Source organism: Rhodamnia argentea, chromosome 8 (assembly GCF_020921035.1).
Source record: "Rhodamnia argentea isolate NSW1041297 chromosome 8, ASM2092103v1, whole genome shotgun sequence".
In the NCBI taxonomy this organism is placed as follows: domain Eukaryota; kingdom Viridiplantae; phylum Streptophyta; class Magnoliopsida; order Myrtales; family Myrtaceae; genus Rhodamnia; species Rhodamnia argentea.
In genome coordinates, this window is record NC_063157.1 from 5,699,219 (window position 1) to 5,724,125 (window position 24,907).

At 42.8% G+C, this 24,907-nt stretch overlaps 4 protein-coding genes across 5 annotated transcripts in view; 1 reads left to right on the top strand and 3 right to left on the bottom strand.

Moving 5' to 3' along the window:
* The window catches only part of LOC115741286 (sirohydrochlorin ferrochelatase, chloroplastic), a 28,057-nt gene extending 9,688 nt beyond the window's left edge, over nt 1-18,369 (top strand). Inside the window, exons 2-7 of the mRNA XM_030675124.2 lie at nt 14,960-15,526; nt 15,611-15,828; nt 15,938-15,999; nt 16,744-16,854; nt 16,956-17,048; nt 17,456-18,369. Coding sequence (XP_030530984.1) covers nt 15,444-15,526; nt 15,611-15,828; nt 15,938-15,999; nt 16,744-16,854; nt 16,956-17,048; nt 17,456-17,557 — 669 coding nt within the window. The 5' untranslated portion in view covers nt 14,960-15,443 and the 3' untranslated portion in view covers nt 17,558-18,369. The remainder of the gene's footprint in view (nt 1-14,959; nt 15,527-15,610; nt 15,829-15,937; nt 16,000-16,743; nt 16,855-16,955; nt 17,049-17,455) is intronic.
* On the bottom strand, nt 525-3,925 carry LOC115741290 (probable galactinol--sucrose galactosyltransferase 5). Its single transcript, XM_030675126.2, has 5 exons — nt 3,436-3,925; nt 2,149-2,930; nt 1,874-2,051; nt 1,371-1,738; nt 525-1,199 (listed from the first exon to the last, which is right to left on the bottom strand). Exons 1-5 carry the CDS (start codon nt 3,896-3,898, stop codon nt 642-644), a joined length of 2,349 nt encoding a protein of 782 aa, XP_030530986.1. The 5' UTR covers nt 3,899-3,925; the 3' UTR covers nt 525-641.
* On the bottom strand, nt 3,153-23,251 carry LOC115741268 (high affinity nitrate transporter 2.7). Its single transcript, XM_030675082.2, has 3 exons — nt 21,992-23,251; nt 20,243-20,641; nt 3,153-3,162 (listed from the first exon to the last, which is right to left on the bottom strand). Exons 1-2 carry the CDS (start codon nt 23,179-23,181, stop codon nt 20,398-20,400), a joined length of 1,434 nt encoding a protein of 477 aa, XP_030530942.1. The 5' UTR covers nt 23,182-23,251; the 3' UTR covers nt 3,153-3,162; nt 20,243-20,397.
* Nucleotides 18,068-19,848, bottom strand: LOC115741284 (chaperone protein dnaJ C76, chloroplastic-like). Of its 2 annotated transcripts, none has more exons than XM_030675119.2 (6): nt 19,707-19,848; nt 19,382-19,553; nt 19,075-19,267; nt 18,873-18,979; nt 18,577-18,769; nt 18,068-18,482 (listed from the first exon to the last, which is right to left on the bottom strand). In XM_030675119.2, the coding sequence occupies exons 1-6, from the start codon at nt 19,799-19,801 to the stop codon at nt 18,343-18,345; spliced, it is 900 nt and encodes a 299-aa protein (XP_030530979.1). In that variant the 5' UTR covers nt 19,802-19,848; the 3' UTR covers nt 18,068-18,342. The 2 variants fall into 2 exon arrangements, with proteins under 2 accessions (XP_030530979.1, XP_030530978.1); XM_030675118.2 differs by having other exon boundaries at nt 19,382-19,559; nt 19,707-19,839.
* Nucleotides 23,252-24,907: the final 1,656 nt, after the last annotated feature.

A 24,907-nucleotide genomic window follows, 5' to 3' on the forward strand; every position in this document is an offset into this window, starting at 1 on the left:
AGGGCCTCCCGTCCACGCCCGGAGTTCGAAGCAGCCGTGCCTAGGAGCCAACGTACATGCGACAGGCCCCCACAACCGAGTTCGAGCCCCTTGATGAACGTCCGCACGATATAACCAAACATGGAGAATGAATTAATTTTCCTTAAAAATAAGTTCCTTTAAAAATATACTCATTTCTCGTATAATGAATGGAGCTTAAAGAGAGCATGTGCTCATAGACGAGTTATGAGATTATTATAATTTCGCGAGGGGCCGTGACCGATTGAAACTTGGATATGCATGATAAATTTTATATCATAATGTTCGGTCATCACAGATAGACCGGGCTATTTTTTCACCGAAAATATCATTAAAGGAAAAAAAAATTTAATATAAATTTTTGTTTATTTGATGATTTAGGAAAGTGTTTTTTTTTTCGACCTTGTCAGAAGGAGAGTATAGAAGGTTTAAAGTTTGTGGCATAACCTCCCCCCCACACCCCCAAAAAAAAAAAAAGAAAAGACTTAGAAATTACTGAACTCAAAGGAAATTGCTATCATCTGATATTGTATCTAGTAAGGCTTAATTGGGCTTACATTGATCACCCTAGCCATTATCCTCCGCAACATAGTAATAATGATAAAGACAGTCCCATTACATCTCTAGAATGAGTACTCAACCTTGGACAGTTCTCCAGAACCTGTCCATGGAACTTGAACGATGACCATGTTCTCCTTGTATTCGAAAGTGACGTCGCGCCCGTCAATTTTGCAAGCTCTTGGCTCGATGGAGGCATAAACCCTCATTTCCCCTGCTCCTCTGACCCCGACTTCGGCCAAATTGCCCTTAAAGGACATGGACTGAATAGCTCCGCCGGTGTTGAGCATGTTGGCTAAGCCGATGGCAGCGAACTGCACCGGTTTCTCGGTCAAGATCGTGACCGGAGAGACGGTCACGAGCTCGAAGTTGAACGGCTCCAGTGAGATTTCCATGTCTTCAGAAGGCTTTGAGAGAGACAGCTTCTTGGACTTGAACATGTACATGGCAAATCCTTGTGCTCCTTCAATGGGTATAGGGTTCTTGCCACTGCTCCATTCAATGTCCTTGGGGTTGGTCTTGGACGTCACCGTTTGTGAGAACTGGGAGAAGCATTGGTTCCGTCTCGATTCGCGACACCATCCTCCTCCTTGGCAGTTGAATGCTCCGACAACACCAGTGTACTGTTGGAAAAGGAAAGCCGAAGAAAGCTTCATGTGAGATCGTCGCGAAGATTTCAAAAGAAACTGAGCCGAGAGCACCGGCATATTTGGAACTGCTACGAATTATCCTACAGGTTAGAAGCTAAAGCTTGTTAATCTGTAACAGTCAACTGATGATCATCGTAATCTTACCTTGTTAAGGTTCCATATTTTGAGCATGGTCTTGCCATCATGCAGAGGATCTTCGAAAAGGCAATCCCTAGTCGGGAGGGCATAGTATTCACATCTCAGGATGGACCCGTCAGGCAACACAAGGGTCTTGAGCAGCTGGAAGTCGTGCTTCCCGACCGAGTCGCTCACGTAGATAGGGCCACCGGAGATGGCTCGAGAAGCGGCGTGGAACTCGGCGCACGGGTGCGTCGACTGGAACATGTCCCAATCCGGGTGGATGAAGTTGCCCATCCACAGGCTGTTGTATGCGCAATGCACCATGTGACACCCCTGGAGCCAAAACGTGCCGTTCGGGTCCCCCGATGGATCGGTGCACCAGAAATCATCGCCTATGTGAACATCAGAAACAGTGAATTGAAGCAATGGTCATCGGAGTATCAATCTCACTTACTCAGAGGACTAGAAAAAAGAACAAAATCATCATAAAATTGGCTTAGTAGACCGATGCGCGACTCTCAACATACCAACACGACCGAGGGTAACGGCTTCGGTGCCGAGGAACATGAAATCATTGCAGTGCTCCATGCTAGCAATCACACCATTTCCCTTGAAATGTTTCCTAACAGAGGCTGTTAGGGCTTTGAAATAGGCCTTGGCAAGCTCTACCCTCCCACCGTAATCCTCGCACAACATTTCCAGCAACTGATACAGGCACATGGTCGCATGAAACAACGTCAGACGATCCATTAATAACTGAAGGAAACAAATCCGAAGAGAGAAGTTGTCTAGGAATACTCACGTGAATGACATCCACCTTGACACCATCAATGCCAGCGGACGCCAAGTGCGAGTGAAGCCCCTCGTACATCTGATCCGCCTTCTCCGGTGGCACCAGCCCCACCCCGGTGTTCACGATCTTGTCCACAGCTAGATCCTCCATCGTCATCTCGAGCCCAGGCGACAACTGGGGCTTGATCACGGTGGATTCCGGCAGGCCCGGCACCTCCGGCCTGATCCCACCCCAATACCCGCAGAATGCGTGCCACACGTAAACGTACTCCACGGTCCCAAACTCCTCCTTAAGGTCCTTAACGAAGGCCCCCATTCCCCTGGGCCCGCTGTGCTTCGCCTTCGGGCTCATGTAGTCCCTGAACTTGTAGTTCTCTTGGAACTTCAGGAGCCTGCAGGGCATCTGCTCGCCGGCCACGGTCTGGTTCATGCCTTCCTTTGTGATTGGGTCCGTGTCGTGGGCGATGGACTGCCACCCGTCGTCGATCAGGACGAGCCCGGGCGGGCACCCACCCTCAACGAGGCCTGCAACGCCGTCCCATATGCCCTGAGGGTGCACGGTGAGGTAGAACGCGTCCCACGTGCACCACCCGAACTTGTCCACCACGCCAGGAGGGGTCTTCTCCTCGAGGAGCTTGAAGGTGCCCAGGTGAGCCCGGGCCACCTTGATGGCGTCCTTGACCAGGGCGAATGGGTCCTCACCAGCATGCATGTAGAGAATGGCCCGGAACTTGCTCGCGGCAACTTTGGTCGAGCCGCTCTCGACGCAAATGTCAATGCAATCGTCGTCACCTAACGAAGAAAAAATCATCAGATCACCCATAATTCGGGGAGAGAATACATATATGGAAGCACCAATCTTTTGTGTGGACCGTAGCACAATTTCCACAATTAAGTCCCTTAGAACCCTACGAAGTGTCCATATCAACTTGCGATTCTTGGGTTGATTTGACCTATGCCTACTGACCTTTCTTGATGATTTCTTCTGACGCAACACCATATTTATAGATAGTGGACTTAGCTTCTAAAAATGTAGGTGCACCATAATTGATTGGAGCTCATGCATGCCCTACTTAAAGTCAAAATGTAAGCCAGGCTGTTTCATGCAATATTAAAAAGAACTGATTCTGGAGTTTATTTATTGAAATGCTTGACGAGTTACAAAAATGAAAAAGACCGTCCAACGAGGATTTCGTAAAGAATTCAGGGTAAAAATTTTATGTTTTTGAGGTTGAAAAGACAATGTCTTTTCGGCACGTTGACGAGGCAAAGTGTATAGATATAAAACTATTTTTACCAGGTTGAAGAGAAGCGCGGAAAGGGCCCTCCAGGAGCGGAAGCAGCAGCACGTACGGGCGACCCGAACCCGACCTCTCGAGCATCACCAGCTGAGTCTCGCTCTCGAGATCTCGGCCATTGGATCCGACCCAGTGAGTCGTCCACCACACCTTGAACCGGAAAATGCTCATGAACCGGATGTCCCTCAGCCTCCCCACCGGCGCCACGTGCCGGCTCTCGGCCTCTGCAGCGTCGAACCCCACGAAGCACCCCGGGGAAGAAGAAGCCGCCGCCCCCACACCGGCCAACTTGCTGCCGTAGGGCGAGGGAGTGGCGACCACGTTGCGGGGGACGTCGGTGAGGAACGGGTGGTGGCCATTGACCGTGAAGGTTCGACTCTGGCCGTCCAGTGCTATAGCGTACTGCGTGGAGGTGTCGTCAGACATTGGGGGAAGATCAGGGGTGGCCTTGCTTGGAGCCATCGATGGAAGTTTGAAGAAGACGAAGGAGACGAAAGTGCTTGAGGGAGAAAAATGGGGAGTGCACGTTTTGGTAAGAGAAGCACAAGAGATGGCGTTTATATAGAGTTAGAGAGAAAGATGTAACGTTGGGTAATAGAAAAGGAAAACGTGGGATTGGTCCCAATATACTTTGATTCCGTTCGGAGATAAATAGGGAATTTTCTATGATTTTCTCTAACAGAATCTATAAAGCTCGGGCCTTTTTTTTTTTCCACTTTTTTTATTTTGATTTTTTTTTTGCCAGAAATAAAAGGATTTATTTTTATAGTTTCCAATGTCTTATGGCAGCTTCTTGTGTTAAGTGTCTGAATTGCTCGTAATTTGGAGTGAAATGTCTTAACTTTCATTATAATTGTATTTCGCCTCTTTCCTCCTGTAAGAAACCCTCCCTTTGCCTTTGCAAATGCCTCCATTAACCTTGACCTCCGACGTCTATCTCATCCTCGACTTGTACTGGGAGCTGCTCGGCGCGCATGTGGCGGCGGGGGCGGAGGCTAGGGGTCGATGCCGGTTACGGTTTCGATTATTGCCAGCGACTGAGGGAGCGGATGGTAATCCCGATTTCGAGGATGTTCTGAAGCTACTACCGCTAGTGCCTCTCTGCTGTCATCGAACAGCTTGATGATTTTTTGAGAATGGTTTCCAAGTACTTGGGACTTCCCTTAGCCTTTTGCTATTGTTTCGTAGTAAACTTTGCGTTACTGTTTCTGTTACTTTAGTTTTTCTGTATCGTATCTCACTGTTGGCTGCTGAATTGTTTCCTTTTTCTTTTCGCACCAGACTAAAACCTTCTCCTTTGATGAAGATCTAGGGTAAAGTTTCATTTTTAGTTATAAGGGAAAATTACCATAAAAGTCCTATACATCCCGATATAGTGCCAATTCAGTCGTATTTTTTTTGCTAATTAAATTATAAATCTTTTGCATTTATGATAATTCAGTTCAATAACTGATTTAGACGCTGATCGTCTCCCGTTGAATCAAATCGCCTTGTCTTCCACAAGAGAGAATAAAATAATTTTGGGTGGTGGGGGGATCTGTGTGTATGCTCTGAAGGAGTTTGGAAGTTCTTGTCACGTGCTTACGGGCAACTTTTGGGGGGCATTGCATGCATATGGAATGAAATGATAGGAGAGCTTAAGACCTTTGGGTTTGATTTCGTTCGCAGTTTTAGAAAGAGAAATGCTTTCCCGATGGTACTGTCAGATCGTCAGACTAGCAACTTCCTTTTAGAAATATATAGATCTAAGGAATTAGTTTGGCACATTGTGTAGGGAAGATACCGAACATTACACACTCGAATGACATAAACATGCTGAAAATCATAGCGGTTTCGCCTAACAACGTCAGCAATATCAGCACATCGTCATGTATGGATACAAAAATGTCTCCTAGGCCTGTCAAACGAATGGGTCGGGTTAGGTCACAAATTGTCCCATCCAAATAGATCGATTTGACCCGTTTATGATCGTTTGTTGTAATGCAAATCTAGTGACCCCATACCCTACCCAACCCGACGCATAGCCAACCGATACCCGATCTGATCCATACTCCTAAAACAGTAACATATTTAATCTAATATAGAAAAACTCATACCCAAATTGATATGAGAGTGTGGAGCGAGTGAAAGCGAGATCGAGTGATGGCAAGAGAGAATGAAGAGATAGTCATAAAGGTAAGTTGGGGCTAAGTAAATTATGAACCCATTTATGATCCATTTGCGATCCATTTAACACCCTTAATAAGTTTAAGAAATGTCCCCAACGCACGCGTAGCAGCAAAACTCTTTTAGTAGGTGTTAAGAAACGTGTTTATGATCCATATTCACAATGGAGTAATTTAAGGTATCACTGTAAGTGAGCATTCAGACAAATAGGACTATAATAAACACCTCTACCGAATCAGAATCTATCACGTCGCTTAATATGTTCATATGGCAAATCAATCATAGGATTATGGGACGATAACGGCCGATGAAGGCATGCTTGGTTAGCAGTGAGCTAGACTGGAGTTCACCATGGTTCGCATCCTTTGCCGGTCAACTCCGAATTTCGGGACAAATTCTTACGATGATCAACCCTAATGACTGAGTTTATGTTTCTATCTGTCGACTTGAATTGCTGAAAGCTTAGAAGTTACAAGGTACATGTACCCCTTCACTTGCTGATGATGGCGAAGGGGACGGGGAATCTGCGGAGTCGCGAAGGAAACAATAATGGTGGACGATACACGTGCCTTTATGAGAGGGCGGTGTTCTGCAGGATTCTAGGGTTTTCATCAAGAATTATTCAAGTTCAAAGCAAGAAAGGAAAGAAAGAAGACGAACATTTGATCATGTAACTTGCTAAAAAGCACAGCCCCCTCTATATTCCTTGGTACCCAATTTCATGCTACGCTCCAAACTCTTGTGAATCTCTTCCTCGATGTAGTTCCATTCGAAAGGCCTCCCTTTTTTTAATTTTTCTGTTCTTTTTGCTTCGAAAGGCTTCTCTGCCTATTATTGCAAGGCTCGAATATCTCGGACGATCGGCTTTACTTACGTGAAGAGTGAGGAAACGAATACGATGTCCTTGTCCCGACAACAGGCTGCAGTCATTCGTTTGGTCATATGAACCCTCGAGAATATGTCGTGCCGCAAGAGATCGGAGGAGATCTAAGATTTCGATTCGTGTCGTAAGTTCAAAGATTTGAAATTCCGCACCATTTAAACCCCGTTGAGTAAATGGCAATAAATTCCAGGTGCAAAACTCGCATTCAATGATATTTTTTCTTTTGTCCTTTGGATTTTGTTTTTGTATGATCGAGCCCGCGGGAAAATTACCCAAAAAAATCCTAAATTTATTGTAATTATGTCGATTCAGTCGCAAACTTTTTTTTTTTTTTGCAAGTTGAGTCTTAAATCTTTGAGATTATGTCAATTCAGTCTATTTGGCCAATCGACGCTATTTATTTTATTAATAATTTTCCCTTTTTTTCTTTTTTTTTTTTTTTTTGGTTGGGGTAGGAGACCTCTGCCAGCCACCGGGCGAGGGCCTATGAGCCCTCGCTGGCCCTCACCAACAAAGAAAAAGAAAAAAAAGACAGGAAGAAAAATATAAATAAAAAATTGAAATGTATTAAAATGATCAACGCCGACCCGCCAAATGAACTGAAGTGGCACAATTGTAAAATGTTTAGGAGCCGATTGGCAAAAAAAGAGTATTTTGGACTGAATTGACATAAATGCAATAAATTTGAGATTTTTTTTAGGTAATTTTTCCTCGAAACATGCCCAAGAATATACTTCTTGGAAGGAGATGAACGAGTTGTCCGGTGCTTCCCTTCCCCCCTTTTGGCCATCTTTTTCATGATTCCCCAACTCATGCCAACTTGTGTTGCTCTGCTCCCTTTCCTTTGATTTTTTTTTTCTTTCTTTTTGCCCCACAAGAAGAAGATGAAAATCCACGCATCTTGAAGGCCGACCTCCCACGTCTCGCCACTCATTGTCGAAACTTTTCCTCGCGCTTAAGGGAGGATGGTTTAGAACGCGAATTAGCTTCATCTTACTCGATGAAATTAGATTGTAATGGCTCATCTAAACAAAACTATGGCACTAATCGTACGATGCAATCGTACGATTATGTAGGAGAAGATGCTCTAGGCTCGAGATGGATGGGATTTTTTAGCTTTGGAATCTTAAAGTAGCTTTCGGTTTTCAAACCCGTTGAACGTCGTTTTGGTTGTCTAGTACATTTGTTCGTTCGTGTTCCCCCCAAAATGCAAAAAAAAGAAAAAAATAATAATTTTGTGCCACATCGTAAGGTCTACTTTGTACGCCTAAGCTACGTGTAAGTTTGATTGGAAAAATGCGTCCGAGCACATGTTAACATTTAAATGGGAAAATTTTTCAAAAAAAATGTCTTAAACCTATTGTGATTGTGTCAATTCAATACAAAACCATCGTATTTGTGTCAATTCAATCCATTCGGTCGGAGATCGCCGACATTAGACGTCTTTCGTCCTGCGGGACACAACCGGCGCCGACGTGGATAATTTTTACTAATATTTTGATATTTTTTGAGTTTTTTATTTAATTAATTTTTGTTCTTTCGCGTCTTCCTTTAGCTAGTCGTTGGACCTCAACGACCAGCAAGAGGAAGAAGGGAAGAGAAAAAAAAAAGGAAAGGGGAAGAAAAGGAATAAAAAAATAAAAAATTCAAAAAAAAGTATTAACATATTATTTAAATTTGTCTACATCAGCATTGGCCTGTCATGTAGGATGATCGGTATTCATGTCAGTAATTTTCAATCAAAATTGACCGAATGGAATGAATTGACATAAATATAAAAAGTTTAAGAGTCAATTGGCGAATTGAAACATTTAAGATTGAATTTGCACGATTACAATGTGCAATCGGACGTTTTTGAAGGATATCCTATCAATATACACATGTATAGGACTTTTTTTTTTTGGGTCGCAGAACCTTGAGAATTTTTTTTTTTTTTTGGGTCGAACGCGTTGAGAACTTGATGAGAAGAATAATATGATGCAAAAGAGATAATATTCATATTCAAAGCTCAGTGGACCCTTTGGATTTATGTGGGCCTTTTGTTCTGCTGTAGCCTGAAAGTTCTTGCCAAGTGGATCCACTTTTCCTTTTTGATGTCCATCGTCCGTGCCCATTTGAATACTATCATCACTTCCACGAGCAAGAAGAAGCCGCTTTTTAGTTTTTTTTTTTTTTTAATATATATTAATTTATGTTTATTTTTCAACGTTACACATATTTTAGCTTTCAAATCAAATCTAAGGGCCTGAATAGTAACCATTCGATTCTCTCGATTCTGTTCCTCGGAATAAAAATAGATGAGAATCCTGTTTGGTAAAGTAAATGATTTTGATTCTGATTTTGTTCCCGGAAATAGTTTTGGAGCAAAAACAAGAATTAAAAAAAAAGTTGATTTTGGAAAAAAGAATTATTTTTTAAAATCACAAAACAGAATAAAGTCCCATATCTCTCACTTTTCCTTTTCGGTTCTCTCAAATTTTTCTCGGAGAACAAGGCCTCATTTTCAAAGAAAAATATATGAGAGAATAAAATATGACATAAAAAAATCTAAAAAATTTGGAAATTTTTTTTAAAAAAAGAAAAAACTCGTAAAATGCCTAAAAATAGAAAAAGTTTATATTAGGCTAGTTTGATCCCATTTTCATAAATTTGGGCCTAGATTCCCTAGATTTCATAGATTTTGTTCTTTTTTAGAAAAATCATAAACACATTTACAATTAAACTGAAGCATATTTCTCTAAGCTCTTGGAGCTTCATTAGAGTTTTATGATGTGGTTTATTAATTTCATGATTCCTTGGTTGTATACTTGATTTCATTGATTGTGATTTGTCTAGGTTTATGTACTTTAGACTTAGTCTAGTTTTAAAAAAATTTGGAAAAAGGCAAAAATAACCATTGTGAGCACTTAGCAAGCTCTTGTTCTTAAGTTTTCGATGAATTAATATTGAGATTTGATTTTCTAGAACAAAAAACGCATATAATTCGGGACAGCGCCATGCATTTTCCTTGTAGAAATGAATGTGTCGCTCATTTCGGTTGTTCGTTTGCTCAAAAGAGTTCGATGAAACCCTACAATAAATGACGAAAATGACTCGTGATTTTTTTTTATATTTATTTTTACATTTCAATATGCAATATGTTATACAAGAGAATCAATGAATTAATTTTTTGATTAAATCAAAATGTATGATGAAATTTCAAATAGTAACTATGTAATTATTTAACTTAAATGACAAAAATTGAAAAGAGCAATTATTCCTGGGAACATAAATTTTGTGCGATTATCAAACGCGTTTACGTTTCGAGAACAGAAATTTTGAGTAGTTACCGGACGCGTTCTAATTCTCTAAAACTCATTCGAGAAACAGAATCGGAAAAAGTTATTTTAATCAAAATTACTTTTTTGGATCAGAATAGTTGTCATGTGTCACGCCCCGATCCCCAAGCACGCAACAACCCTACCAAGTCGCCTTAGGTCATAATAGGACAACGTCCTAGGCACGTCATCGATCCATTATTTTATGTTTTTTATTAGCGCATGCAGAATGTGCTACTTCCAACAACAAATCGGATATCGGGGATATACATCAGAACATCTCATCAATCAACATCAGCAAAAGTCTATTTTATTAATAGATATTCATTAATCATGGGAAGTACGTTTATATACATATGCCCCACTTCGGGGCTACTTCTTACAACTCTCAAAAGTATCAGATCGGGGTTAGGGTTTAATACTATTCCATGCTATTAAAAAAAAGATGCACGCCCACGTCCGGCTCTTCACAATTAAGGGCATGAAAAATGGTTAATAATAACGGGGTGAGATATAAAATCTCAATAAGTCACCGCCTAAGTCCGAGCGGGTGACTCGCTCAAGGCAACCCGAACATGCAGTATAATATCGACGATACATCAATAGCGTGTGAATCTCACAATGCTTTAACTACCACATGATCGGGCTCAATTCAACAGTCAACCATCAAACATATATAAGCTTACCTCACCTTGGCTCATATATATGCAATACTCGACACAACTTAACGGTCACGCAAATCGATGCGTACAACCAGAACACTCATCATAGTTTGTATGCACAACATATCACATGTGTTCCATTTATTAATGATCGTTCTCGATTTTAGCAAAACCAGGCTCTTTTAGTAGAACTGGGTATCGTTCATTTCCTTCGACAACGGCGACCGACAAGCCACGTGATTCCAAGTACTCTCGCTATGGACTAAAATCGGGCATTCATGTAGGGAGCGTCGGTCCGCATCTAACCGCGACCAGCATCTAATAAGCCGTGTAGTTCTAAGTACCTTCGACACGAACTTACTAAGCTCGACCCCCGTACCCGGGGGTGTCGGCTTTGTCCTCACATATCCGAAGGAACGGTATCCATCATGTGATCACACAAGCACGACGGACAACCAACCAATTTATATCTTTGCATTAAATTTCAATGCACACTCGGTCGCGCTCAAAACTCGCCTCAAGGTTATTTTTCATGCTCAAAGTTCAATGAAATACACACACACACACACATGGTCACATGCACAAATCTTATCCACTAGAATTTGCATCTTAAACAGAGTGATTATACGTCTCAATTATAAAATTTGCATCACTTAAGGCACCCAACAATTATCATACAATCACCCAATAATTATATCATAATCACCCAACAATAATTAATTAACGAATAATTAATTATCAAGACCATAATTAATTACTTTACTTATTATTAATTAACTCATTTATAATTAATTAAGTTTGTCTTAATTAATTACTCTGGCTTTAAATTAATTAACTTACCTTATTTAATTAACCTCAACTCCGGTTAATTAGCACCACAATATTAATTAACCCGACCTCGGGTAAATAATCAAACCATGATTAACTAAAAGTTCCTTGAGTTAATTAAACCAACTGCACTTAACCATAAAGTACCTACAGTTAAATTAAAGTAACTATAATTAAATTAAAGTAATTATGATTATTCTAATCTAACCGTGGTTAAAATAAAGTAACCATGATTAAATTAAAGTACTACGATTCTTGTAACTCGACTAAGGTTAATTTAACCTAACTGTAATCACTAATCTAACCCGACCTCAGCTAATTAATCTAACCCGCCAATAACGATAATTCATCTATCCTTAAATGCAGTTAACGTCATAATCAAAGTTTAAGGGTTAACTCACAAACTCCGGCAGCCGGCGACTGTTTGGGCGCAACGACGACGACGACAACAGCGGTTCTCGGACAAGGGCTTGCGAGGGGGCACGGGCTTAGTTTGGGTTCGGAACGGGGGCGGCACAGCTCGAGTCACGGCGGCTCTCGATACGGGTTGGGTATCTCGTCCAACCGGCTTGGCGGGGCTCACTGCTGGGCTGTGGTAGCGGCTGGGACTGCAGAGGAATCTCGGGCGACCATGGGTCTCAGGCGTTGGGCCCTAAAGGGGAGCAGGGCCGCGGGTAGGGGGTTCTCGGGTTGCCGGGTTTAAGGGGGTTTGGGTCGAAGGCCAGCGACGGCTTAGCTGGGGCGGTAGCGTAGGGCGACGAGTCGGCTGGATGTGGCGATGGCGGCTGATGAGGCAAGGCGCGACGGGTCGCGGCGGTGGCGAGCTCGACGGAGGCAAGCGGTGCAGGTAGCGGTGTTGGCAGCGGTGGTCGGGTGTGGCCCAGCCGAAACAAAAGAAACAAGAAGAAGAAAGAAGGAAGAAGAAGAACAGTAGTAAGGGGGTGCCGCGTCGGGTCTAGGGGGGAAGAGGAGAGAGAGAAAGAGAGAGAGAGGCTGATGGGATTGGGGGGTCCCACCTAGCAAAATCAAAGTTCAATTTTTGTTTTTGTTTTATATGCATAAAATCCAAAGGCATTTTGGTGATTTGACAAATGGGTATCGGTTAGGCATTTGGCTCAACCGACCGAGGGCAATTTTGGGATTTTCACATTTAGGGCTTGGTTAGGGCTAGGTCAAGCGAAGGGTCCCAGTACCACAACTCGACGACTTGACTATTCTAGCTTGATTTTCTCTGACCAACATCTCGGAATAACTCAATTTTTATCTCTTAAATTCTCAAAAATCCAAATTTTATTTTTCAAGTTGAAATTCATGATTTAAATTCTTCGAATCAAGATATCCTACAGATGTTGAAATTTTGGAATGTCACATCATGTAAGCCCTAGAGTCCCCAAAAAATTATGGGAATACTCGAAACGTTCCTTTACCTTGAAAAAGGGTGACCACTAGTAGAATTAAGATCGAGACGAGGTGACGATTGTTGGGGTATGGTTCACACTCCCGATCAATAAAAAAGCACGGGTCCATAAATTTCTTGAGCCCGTATTTTCTTGGTAGTTTGGCTAGGGTCTATGCATAACTATTGTTATATATGATCGTTTTCTCTTGTAATTGAGAGTTGTAATAAAGAAGTAGAATATGTTAATTATAATAAAATCATTTATTAGATGTAACCCTAATTTAAGAGTAAATCAATATAAATCTTGTGTTTAGAAATCTCTTTCTCGCCTTTATTCTTTACTTAGTTATGTTTGTATGCTGAACCGTAATAGCAAGGGCATGATAGGTGGAACGGCTGGTTATAGTAGACTCGAATGCTATATGGCGGATTAGGAGTTACAAGTAAGAAACTCGAGTTGCTTGAAAGCTGTCGGGAGTTAGAGATATAATGATAATAGTCGGTTATAGAGAGATCCCGATAGTTTCATTTGTCGAAATCTCGAAGTACAAAAGTGTCGGAGTCTAAATGTGCAAAAGTACCCCAAATAGTTAGACCGGCTTTCAATTGGGTCCCTTGGTCTTCGCATAGGGAGGAAACACTTGACGCAACCGGGCGGCCCGACGACAAATTTGGCGTTGGACGTCTAATTTGGTCCGGGTAATTAATTTGGTCCGGTCCAACTTCAATTTAATAGAGATTTACATGGTAGAGTCTAGTCATGTCGAAATACTTGTGTAGACCTATCCCATTCATTCAACCGATTCAATAACACGTATATCGATCATGTGAATTTGTTGTAGTCCTATCAAGATAAGTGTTTGCTCAACAACGGTCATTGTATATTATTCATACGTGAAGCGAAAGGAATTGGTAAAATCATGTCATAATTAATCAATGTGATCAAATGCGTGATGAATTAGACGTGTTAATTCATTTTTAAGCGGCATTAGCAATATACGATTGGCTCATATCCACCTTCTCTGACTTTGCATCTAGAAAATGAGAGCTTGGGGAAACAGATACACTTCATTAGAATCACCTAAAGTCTAAATCATCAATATATTATTTATATGCGAAGCAAAGGGGGCTAATAAATTCACATCGCATGTCATGAATAAGTTCAAATGCGTGATGATTTAGATATGTCAATCCAACATTTGTGCGAAAACGACGAGTTGGGCTTGGCTCAAATCAAGTTATCATAACATATCGAGGTGGATGATCTGGGCTTACAGAACCTAATTAGAATCACAACCTGATCAGCTGAACTAAATCATATCTCCAATCCATGTTGGCCATATCAAGTCTAATTCCTTACATTGGGAATTGTCGGAAATTTTCCAACCATAAACTTTTCAGTCATCGCATCTTGAACGCCGAATAGCACAAATTTTGGCTTCATGTTGAGCCATCAACCTTTGTTCTTGTCATTCCCTAAAAAAGGATGTTGAATTGAGGTGTCGAATCTCACTATGGTCTATGTTCGTTTTACCGTTTGAAGCCTTGCTCAATGCACACGGACATGTATTCGTGGGATGAGTAGAGCCGAAGGATGGGACTGCCACCAAGTTGCTAAGTAGCATCGACACCGACACGTGACCCGACACGACACGATACGTCGTTATAAAAAAATAAAGAATTTCGATATGTTGGGACAAGTTGCATATTAAATATATATTTTTAAATATAAGTGATAAATTATACTAGCGGCGAGTTTTTTCTTATTCTTCTGTTATATCATGATTAGTTTTTTTTTTGCTAGCTGAGTATATTAATTTTGGAGTGGCTGGATATATGACTTAAGTTTATATTTCTGATAAATTTATATTTTTTTTGTAAAGCGATAAATTTATATTTTGATGCATAATTTATTGAAAATGCTTAAAATTGATTCGTGCTTGTCAAAATAGCTTGTCGAGATGCTGGACTCGTATGTCGTTGGAGTGTTTGGAGTGTTTGGAGCGTTGACCACGAATCTGCTGCATGTTGGAGAGTATCGAGAGAGTGTTGGAGTATCGAAGAGTGTCGAACACGACACATAAACCCTCAGATAGTGTCGGTGCTTCTTAGCCAAGTTGTCCAAAAGAGAAGTAAAACGCGAAGGGGAAAATAAAACCTAATTGAACATCTAATGGGCCAAAGGACCAAATGTTTGGGCCCAATATCTGCATTAACCAACTTTGAGTGCTCAATTTTCAGCCCACACCGATAATGACCAACCCCCAGAGAGAGAGAGAGAGAGAGAGAGAGAGGAACACTTGAAACCAGGGGTGCTGGATGATTCTGAGCTCTTCGAGCTCCGCTGAAGTTTGTCGCTGCATGGCGCAATCACTTGGTGAGCTCGATGGTCAATTGAATTTATCTGGGTTCGTTGATTTTACCAGATTTGTTTAGTCTTTCCTCGTCAATCAATGAAATGTTCCGCTATCTTTCTTTTTCTTTTCCTTTTTTTTGCGGTTTTCGCCATCGTTACGATTCAATTTCGCTCGAATCATCGGATCCGAGGCGTAGACGATGAATGTGTGCACAGGCTTGAGGTGTACTGGAATGTCGCGGCATTTTCTTTTTTTGTAGGATATTTGAAGAGATGGGCATTCTTGAAAAGCAGGAAATAGTTGGGCATGTCAGCACTGAAGCAGATGAGAATTGAAAGTGTGAAGCATGAGATATTAGGCATGTCATCGCAATTTTAGCTTCAATATCTGCACATATGTCGTCTAATTGTGTTCTTGGAAGCGGCTCAACCATGCTGATCATGTCGCCGGCCAGCCCATCTTTGGCTCGAGCTAAAAGGTATAGAGTCAAGTTGAACATTGTTGAGTACTTCTGTTTATCTGTCCCTTCCTGTAGCTCTGATATTTTTAGAACGAAATTTAGTTATCCAGTTAGCGAAACGGGAATGAGTCCCAGAGCTGCGGTCTCGAGGCCTTTAAGATTATGTGGAGGTCCGTTTAGAAGTAGATATGCATTGATAAGTTCAAGCTTGAGGCCTGAAAATGGAGGATTTGGACCGAAACCTTTCCGGATCGGTGAAAAAGATGGTCTCATCATTGTTGACCATGGGTCAAGGCGTATAGAATCGAATCTAATGCTTAGTGAGTGAAAAATTTGGATTCTGTCTTGCTTTGAAATTCTTTACTGGGTCTGTTAATTTCTCTGCTTATCTCTGATAATGTTATGATAGTGTCTTATCTGCATTTCCAGATGAGTTCGTGGCCATGTTTCGAGATAAAACTGGGTACCCAGTTGTGGAGCCTGCTCACATGGTAAAAACTTACTTTTCTGACATTAGTTACTGAGCATATGAATTAAATTCTGCTACTGTTGACAACTTTTTGTTCTTTGCAATAGAACAGAAGAGTTATTAGATTGTCGATTTGCTGTAAGTGGATTTAGAAGCAAATATATTGCTCTGTCTCTTCACAATCTGTGGATAAAGATAAACCATTCTTACATCGTGGGTGGTCAGTTCTTTACTTGTAACTTTGGTCCTCTAATAAATTGTATTCGCGAAAAAGGAAAAGAGCTATCTAGGATAGCAACGTGATTGACCTGGCATTCATCTCTTTTGACTTAATATTTGTAGATGATAGACTTATATTTGCCGAAGTTTTGCTTTTTGGCTTGCGTTTAGTTCGTTTTCTTCATCTTTTGCAGTTTTCTGTTGATGAAAATATGATCCTACAGCATGATGTTCTTTAGTGATTGCTCGAATTTTTGCTACTTTTGATTCATTTCTTCACGTGCTTGTCTGTACAAAGGGAAGAGGTCCGCCGGTATGCATTAGGCAAAGAGTCCTCGTTCTGAATCTCTTAGATGAATGAATTCAGTCTTTAACAATTTCAGGTTTCAAAATAACTCAGTCTAAAAAATTTGTTTTCAATTTGGCTGATCCATTGGGAAAGGCATGTAAGATTTTGGTTCTAGTGCTTGTATTAGCAAAGCATCCATTGATGTCCTTAGGTTTCTGAGGTGAACCCATGCATGATTCATTCCATTAAATTAAGCAGGAGCTGGCAGACCCATCAATAAAGGATGCATTCGGTTCATGTGTTCAACAAGGGGTTACTCGTGTAATAGTCAGCCCATTCTTTCTATTTCCCGGGAGACATTGGCACACGGTAGTTCTACTTTCTATCTTCTTTATTGTAGCTATGTTTTATGGATTCTCTGTTGCGCATAGAAGACTTACAGAAGTGATATATATGGTGTTACTTTCCAGGATATACCTTCTTTGACAGCTGAAGCTGCAAAGGAGCACCCTGGCGTCTCTTATATTATAACTGCACCTCTCGGCTTGCATGAGCTACTTGTGGTATGATCAGTATTCCTCTCTTTCTCATCCTCATTACTGAAATGGTCTTAAGATATGCGGAAAGGTTAAGAAGAGTTGCATTCGTGTATTAAAAGCAGCTGAAAGATACAGCTTATTGTTCCTATCAGATCAGTTGCCACCCATTTGAAAAGGTTCTTTTCCTTGGACAATCTTTGAGGTGACCATAAGGAAGAAGTTCAACAGAAAACAATTGCCGATAATTCTGCAATATAAGCAACATTGTTTCATTTTGTGCAATTTCCTTAGTCATTTTAAGGTAAGCGCATTGATGAAAGTAACCGATATTGAAACCATCCGAGCATGATGCAGTAGAAGCTTTATATTGAATATTCAAGGTTTAGAATTTAGTTGTTCTTTGACTGTTTGAAATGCTTGCTGTTTTGCAGGATGTCGTTAATGACAGGGTCAAACACTGCCTGAGCCATGTAGAAGGAGATGCAGACGAGTGTGAAGTTTGTGCAGGTACAGGCAAATGCAGAATCTACTAGGTTAATGGTGCAACATTTTCCCTTCACTGGAAATTGCCATTGAAAAAATCTGAGGGAAATGTTGGGAAATTGCTCCTCAGCGTGATTGTCCTCCGCGGTCAATCCAAGTGCAACTGCTATTACGTGAAAATCATGTGGTTCCCAGAACCAACTGGGTTGAGGCCATAATGCAACGATTTTGCAGTAAATTTCTGGGGAGTAGGTGTTCCAGCATGTGTCTATTACTTCACGATCATCTCTCAACTTTGGCCTCAATAAGGATTTCTGGTTCAAACTTGTGGAATGTGTTCTTCATCAACTTAACTAGCTCAGGTGTGATCATCTCAACAGAGCTAGATGCAATCAGGTCTGGTATTTATGTCGACGAGAGTGATTAGCTGAATCTGATGTCATGAGTTTTCTCCATTGTAAGAAAAACCTCTGTGATTACCATGCGCCACCTTTGTACATCGTGTAGTTATGCGGCCGAACTTAGTCTGTCTGTCAGAATCTTCATGTCACTTGTGTCTCTGTATCAACAAGCAATAAAATTGCTACAACTGTCGGACCGGATAAAGACGGGAAAGCACCACAACTCACTGTTTATGACAGTTTGATGCGTGATGCTGTTACAAGTCACGTAGCAATGTACACATACGAACTGGAGAAGCCTCTCCTTGCAATAGAATGCTTGCACTGTTTATCACCTGTGGTATTACTTTTAGCCAAATTTCTCACCTATTGTATTGCTGGGCAACTTTTTGAGTTTCCTAAAGAGACCTCAATGATATCCTTGATCTGCTTATTCACTTCTTGTTCCACGTGTTTAAGCCGAAAAGTTCGGCGAGTTTCCAGAATCTCGAGAACTTCTCCATTTTAATCTTCATACTCGCATCTGCCCGTGCCTTTGCTTGAGCGGGTGTTTCTTCTTCAGTTGCTGCTGTAGCTGCAAAAGAAAACGAGTCCAGTAAGTTCATCAGATTTTGGAAGTCAGTTCAGAAGATGATGGGTGTAGCGAGGAGGGTTGTCGGCAAAATTACTGGTCGCAGGCTGTTCTTTGAGTTGCTTGGAGAGGGTCTTAGCTGCCATGAAAACATTCGAAGGTCTTTCCCAGCCGCCTCCAAACACGCCATAACCATCCTTGGGCTGAGGTTGCGTCAGAAACTCGAGCAGTCCCAGTTCTTCCCTCTCCACCCAGTGTATGCAGTTCACCGGGCATGACTCTGCCGACACCTGCAGAACGATTGTTTCTTTGAATCCGCAACACAGTATCAACTAACGAAAAATGGGACGATGACAGGACTGCTTGTGTACAGCAAAATAGAGAAGCACTTGCCTCCAGCTTTTGCTCATCATCCCCATACTGGACTTTCACTCTAGCACACCCGAGTTCGTCGTCCATGACGAAAGTGTTGCTTGCGTGATGCACGCATTCTCTGCACCCTGAAACCATCGAACTACCGATTTGAAACGGATGCCTCGAATCAGCTGGGAATTCAGAAAAAGAAAACTATTATAGCAGGGAGTGAAGAAAGGACCTATGCAGGCATTTGCATCTACAAACAGAGCATGTGATCTAACAGGCCCTTTCCACGAGCTATAACCAATATCAGAACAGCCTCTTCTGAATCTTGTCCCCACTCGACCAGTGGAGGCATCATAGTCTCTCCTCAGGTCATCTCTCATCAGCACCCTGTAAGCCTCATTCAGCAGCAGAGTATACTCATGACCCTGAAAGCAAAAACGCCAACAGCCCTTCAAGTCAAATTATCTAGTTTAGCTCAAAAGAAGACAGGTTTTGCAAGACCACGAGGCCGTGTTGAGAATAAGGTGAATCTGTCTGACCTGCTGGCCAGCGACATCGGGATGATGCTTCTTTTGCAGCTTCCTGTAAGCCTCTCTGACCTCTCGCGAACTCGAATCCGCCGAAACCCCGAGCAGCTCGTAATAGTTCTTCTCTAATCTTAAGCTTCTCCTGGCCTTTCTACCGCAACACGTGATGACTCCATATCTCTGCCTGCAGCTAGAAAACAAAAATCGGGCTAAGAAGATTGTCCGTCCGAGGATGTTACTCTGCTTACTGGACAACAAATTTTCGATCTGAACTTATGGTAGACACATGAACTGAGCTTATCGAACAAAATTCGCGGAGCTTCGATTTGGTGATCACCTTGAAACGGGCTTCCCCGTGTTGAGAAAGGCATGATGTATGTGGGAATGTTTTGGCGCTAGGAATTGGTGAGCAGGTCCTAGAGAGGCTGCCATATCCTATGCTGGTGTTTGTTGTTCTGCATAATCATCAGCGTCTGTCTTTGAATGTTACTGTTGAGGCTGGAGATATTTCTTAGCTTCCAGGATAATTGGATATTTTCTCATTGGCCCTCGCCTTCTAGGATCGTCTACCAATCGCGGACCTCCACGTATCCTAAAGTGCTCAAGCGAAGGACCCCCTTTAGAAACAATCAGGTGAGAAAATTTTAAAATTTTCCATCGCTGTCTTCGAAAAATATTTACGGATCTTTACTTTTATTCATCTCATGTTCAAAAATTCTCACTAAAAAAGTTGAGCCAATAGATGAAAGGACACTACACATACATAAAAAAACAGGTAAATCCGTAAATAAGCGAGATATTTCGACAGTAATAGATAGAAATTGAGATTATTACAAAGTTAGGTCCGCGTAAATAAATCTGAGTGGCAAGAACTTTATATTGCATTGGTTTGAGCTCTCTCTGTTCAGTCCAGTACCTCTGCACCAGCCATGACTGATCATGAGCCCTCGTCCCCATTCGATTCCCCACAGAGTGAATGACAGCAACAGGCTTTATTGGCTCGTCGATCCGCTGGCGATCGCCCTGTCTCAGTCCAACAACCAGTAATCATCCTCGTCCGCATCCAGATCATCGGACGGACCACAGAACATGCCGCCCCACCGCGGGAAGTAGATGAGGGCGACGGGGAGGGTGCAGACAAGCATCAAGAGGCCCATCAGCGATATGCTCGTCTGCCTCGACATGCCGGAGCCCGAGAACAGGAGCAGTTGCGTCACGACTGCCCCCACCGTCCCCCCGCTCCCCGTCATTCCCGAGATCACTCCGAGCGACCTGCGATTGGACAAATATGAGTTCCGTATTGAATTCGGTATCTTGAAGGCGGTAAGGATCATTCTGTTCCTAATTAGAGATAGTTGGGAGAACAAACTTAGCCTAGTTTGAAAATGTGATGCATCCAATTAACTATAGCCATGAATGTAACTGATCTCCATTTCCGCCTGCTTGGAACTTTTTCGACACCCCCTATATTCCTTTTCCATATCAACTAAAATAAAATCAATCTCCTCTTTAGGCTCCCTAAAGTGCAATACAACCCGACTTCCGCTCGGCCTGGTTCACAAGGGCCCGGACCCCATTGAACCTCGGGTCCCATGGCTAGACCCGGGACCCCGGGCCCTATAAAAGTCATGTCGACATTTTCTCATTTATACAAGCCAAACCCCGGAAAATATAAGGACGCAAAACCGAGAAAAGGTTTTTCCCCGACACTTTCCTAATCGGACGACAGGACTCTTCAACTAGTCACATGCTCTAGAAAGAAACCTCCAAAGGACCAACAAATAAATTCCGTGAAAGAATTTGCATGGCTTGGTACGCATTTCGAACTTGGGACCTCGGTATAATCCAAAGTTTCAATTTGTCCATTTCGTCATAAAGTCTCCCCCTGCCATCTTTATCTTAATCAACACGACGCTACTGGGGGTGACTGTTGCTCTATAATGTCCTGTTCCTGCCCGGTGCTGCCTGAAGCTTACATGAAGGGAAATGTTGACCCACACCCCTTTTCTTTACATAAAGCATAGGGTTCAATTTACACGCACACAAAAAAAAGAGAGTCATATTATAGCATTTTGCACAAGCGGCTAATTATACTATTGATTTGAAACGATGCCCAGTTATAATCCTCAAATCAACGGGCGATAAGAAAACTTGTGTAAAATTTTGATTTACATCTTAGGTGTATGCCCGATTTTTTCCCTAAACTAATTTGGCGTCGGATCCATGTTTCTACTTTGTAACGCATAATTAACCTACAATTTGATAAGGACCTATGTTTTATTTATATCGTAGGCGTACAATATGTAATTCGGCAAAAAGGAAGAGTCTGTCTCATAAGTCACGACCTTATATGAATTATGAACTTTGTGGTGATAAAAAGTTTGTGTCTTATTGCAAGAGAAAAATGCCATGCATACCGAGATTGATTCATAAAAATTGATGCACTAAAAATGATGCGTTAAACTATTAATTATGAGAATTAAATATGGTTCATTTATTTAGACATTCACGTATTAGCGAATCGATTTTGCGTATTGATTTTAGCGTATCTAGCATTGATTTTATGCTATCTGTTTAGAGAGCTACATTAAGCGAGAGAGCGAAACGAATTTGAGTACTGACCGTTTGGAGACGAAAGGGACCACGCCGAACGTGAGCCCAGCGGCGGCCTGGACGAGCGCGCCGAAGCAACACATGACCGCGATGGAGCCCCATAGTGACCCGACCCGCCCGAGCCACACGCACAGCAGCCCCGCTGCCGTCTGCACCCCCCACAGCCCCCACAGCCGCCCCCTCATCCCGAACCTCCGCCCCAGGATGTCGGAGGCCACCCCTCCCGCCGGCCTCGTCACGCAGTTCGCCGCCCCGAAGCACGCTGCGATCAGCCCTGCCACCTCCAGCCTCACCCCGAACCGGTCGTAGAAGTACTGCGCCAGTATGTTGTCCGTCGTCAGCTCGACCCCGAAGCAATATCCGTACGTCAGGCCGAGGATCCACCCTCTGTAATTCCTCAAGCCGTGCATGAGAACGTCGAACAAGCCCTCTTCTGAGCTCTTAATGTTCCCGTTGTTTTGGTTTTTCTTTTTTCTGTAATCGTTGTTACGTTTGTAGTTACCGTTTGGCAAGTCTTGGCCAAATGCTAAGACCATGATTGCGGTAGCGATTTGGAATATCGCCGGTACGATGAACGAGAGCCGCCATGCCAAGGACGATGACAGGCGGAGGTCCTTCATTAGGGAGGCGTAGATGAGTGGCATCACCAGCTGAGTCAGCCCTGAACCCACGTTGGCCCACCCAGCAGCGACTCCATTGGCGAGGCCGACGACCTCCGCGGCGAACATGGAGCTCATCCAGAACTGGTTTGCCACGAAGTTGGCCAGCGAGAACCCGACGAAGAACCGCACTGCGATGAAGCCCGCCGGGGTGGTGACAAGGGCGGCCGCAAGGACCGCGGGCGCGGTGAGGAGGGAGAGCACCGCGGAGGCGACGCGGGGCCCCACGAGGTCGCAGGCGGGGCCCATGGCGAGGCGGGAGAGGATGGCGCCGGCGAAGGAGGCGACGCCTGCGGCGCCGACGTCGGACGGGGTGAGGCGGAGGTCGTGGCGGATGACGGGGAGGAGTGGGGGGATGGAGAAGGTGGCGAAGAAGCAGGAGAAGAGGGAGAGCCACGCGAGGTGGAAGGCGCGCATGTGGGGGGAGGTCGGCGCTGAGAAGGGGCGGAACGCGGTGGCCCTGCCGCTCGGGTCCACCGGGAGCTGGCCGGAGTGGGAAGGCTCAGGTCGTTTCATCGGTCGGTGGCCGTGGGCTTCCATGGTTGGGAGAAGAGAAGGGTGCTAAAAGAAACCTCAAAAGAATGCGTTTTTCAGAAGGGAATTCAGAGAAATTATATAGGGGCATGGACTTGGGATTTAGTGCAAAAATTCATTTTGGCATGGATAAATTTTCCAGTAAAAAAGTGCACGTTTGCTACCCAAAAAAAATAAAAATATAAAAAAATGAGACAGAGCAATAAATAAATATTTAATCAAGTATATAACAATTGATCCTCGTTGAAATAGATGCCCAATAAAAATCAGTCCTATGTTGTCACTTGGTCAAGAGAGAAGAAGATACCATCGTTTCAATAATGATGCCCTAATTTCAAGCGACATCAACGTGGCCTTCTGTCCAAAATAGGACAAATAGATGGGAAAGTTCGATTGGAAGAGGGATGTGCTTGCTTTGCGGCTCTCGACAATTTCTCTTCTCCACCACATAATTCCCAACATGAATTACTGTTGGTTCATTAAAAAAGATATAAGGATTAATATCACGAAAAACTCCAAACTGATATAATTGTGATAAGTTTATTTCCATTAAATTGTGTTAATACCACGAAAACCTTCAGACATAAAAATTGCTAAGAGAGAGCTCAAGCCCGAACTCGTTAACATATCTAGTTGGACATATCTTGAGAAAATTGTCAAAAAAGTCTTAAACTTATTGCACTTTTGTCAATTCAGTCTTAAACCTTTTAATTTTGTCAATTCAATCCTAAACCTTTTGCATTTGTTCCAATCCAATCATAAACCTTTTATATTTATGTCAATTCAGTCCATCGGACTAACTTTGACGGGTCGGCGCCGACGTGGACTCATCAAGCATTAACGGGGCTATTTTTAATAATATTTAATATAATTTCAATTTTTTGCCTTTTTTTTTCTTTTTACTGTTCATATTCTTTTACACTGGGAATTCCTTAAGCTCGTAACCATAGCAGGTGACTTTTCCAATTACCCGTCAAAAGCTTAAACAAATGGATGTTACAAAAATGATAGTATTTGCCGAAATCCTAAGCTAACCGTATGGGACCGAAATCAGAAATGGCACTCTCGGATTGCTGTCTAGTTTCCTGGCAAGGACCTCACCTTTAGGGCCATTGCAGCTGGGCGAAGTTCGGCCTTGCCTAGCTATGGCGTCGCTGTCGCTTAGTGAGGCCGAGCTCACCCAAGGATGGCAATGCGATGCCATGTCTGGGTGAGGTCGGCCGAGCTTAGATCTGGCAAGGCTCCATGGTGGCTCGGCTTCATCCAGTTGCGGTGGCACCGGCCTCGCCCAGTACAAGCAAGAAGCTCGTTGGATTCAACAATGAATGGATATGAGCTCTTGCTTATGGAAGGATTTTCGATAGCCTCAAAATTGCAGGAGGGCGGGTTTTTCCATACATCCATTAATTTCATAAGTAAGGCTTCAAGTTTATCTGATAGACGAGGTATTTTAGTTTTTGTTCAGTCATGTGGTTAGTGTTTCTCTAGCTACGACGGTGCCCAGGGCCGGGAAGAACTTCTCTAGACAAAGATTAGCGAGGATCTTTCTGGAGAAAAGGGTGAAGAAGAAGAACAGTAAACAAAAAAGAAAGAAAAGGAAAAACAAATTAAATGGAGAATTTCAAAAATATTAAAATATTATTCAAAATTGCCCCGTCGGCACCAACCAGGTCCGTGTCGGGATCGATCAGCCAAAGTTGGCCGGATGGACTGAATTAGCATAAATACAAAA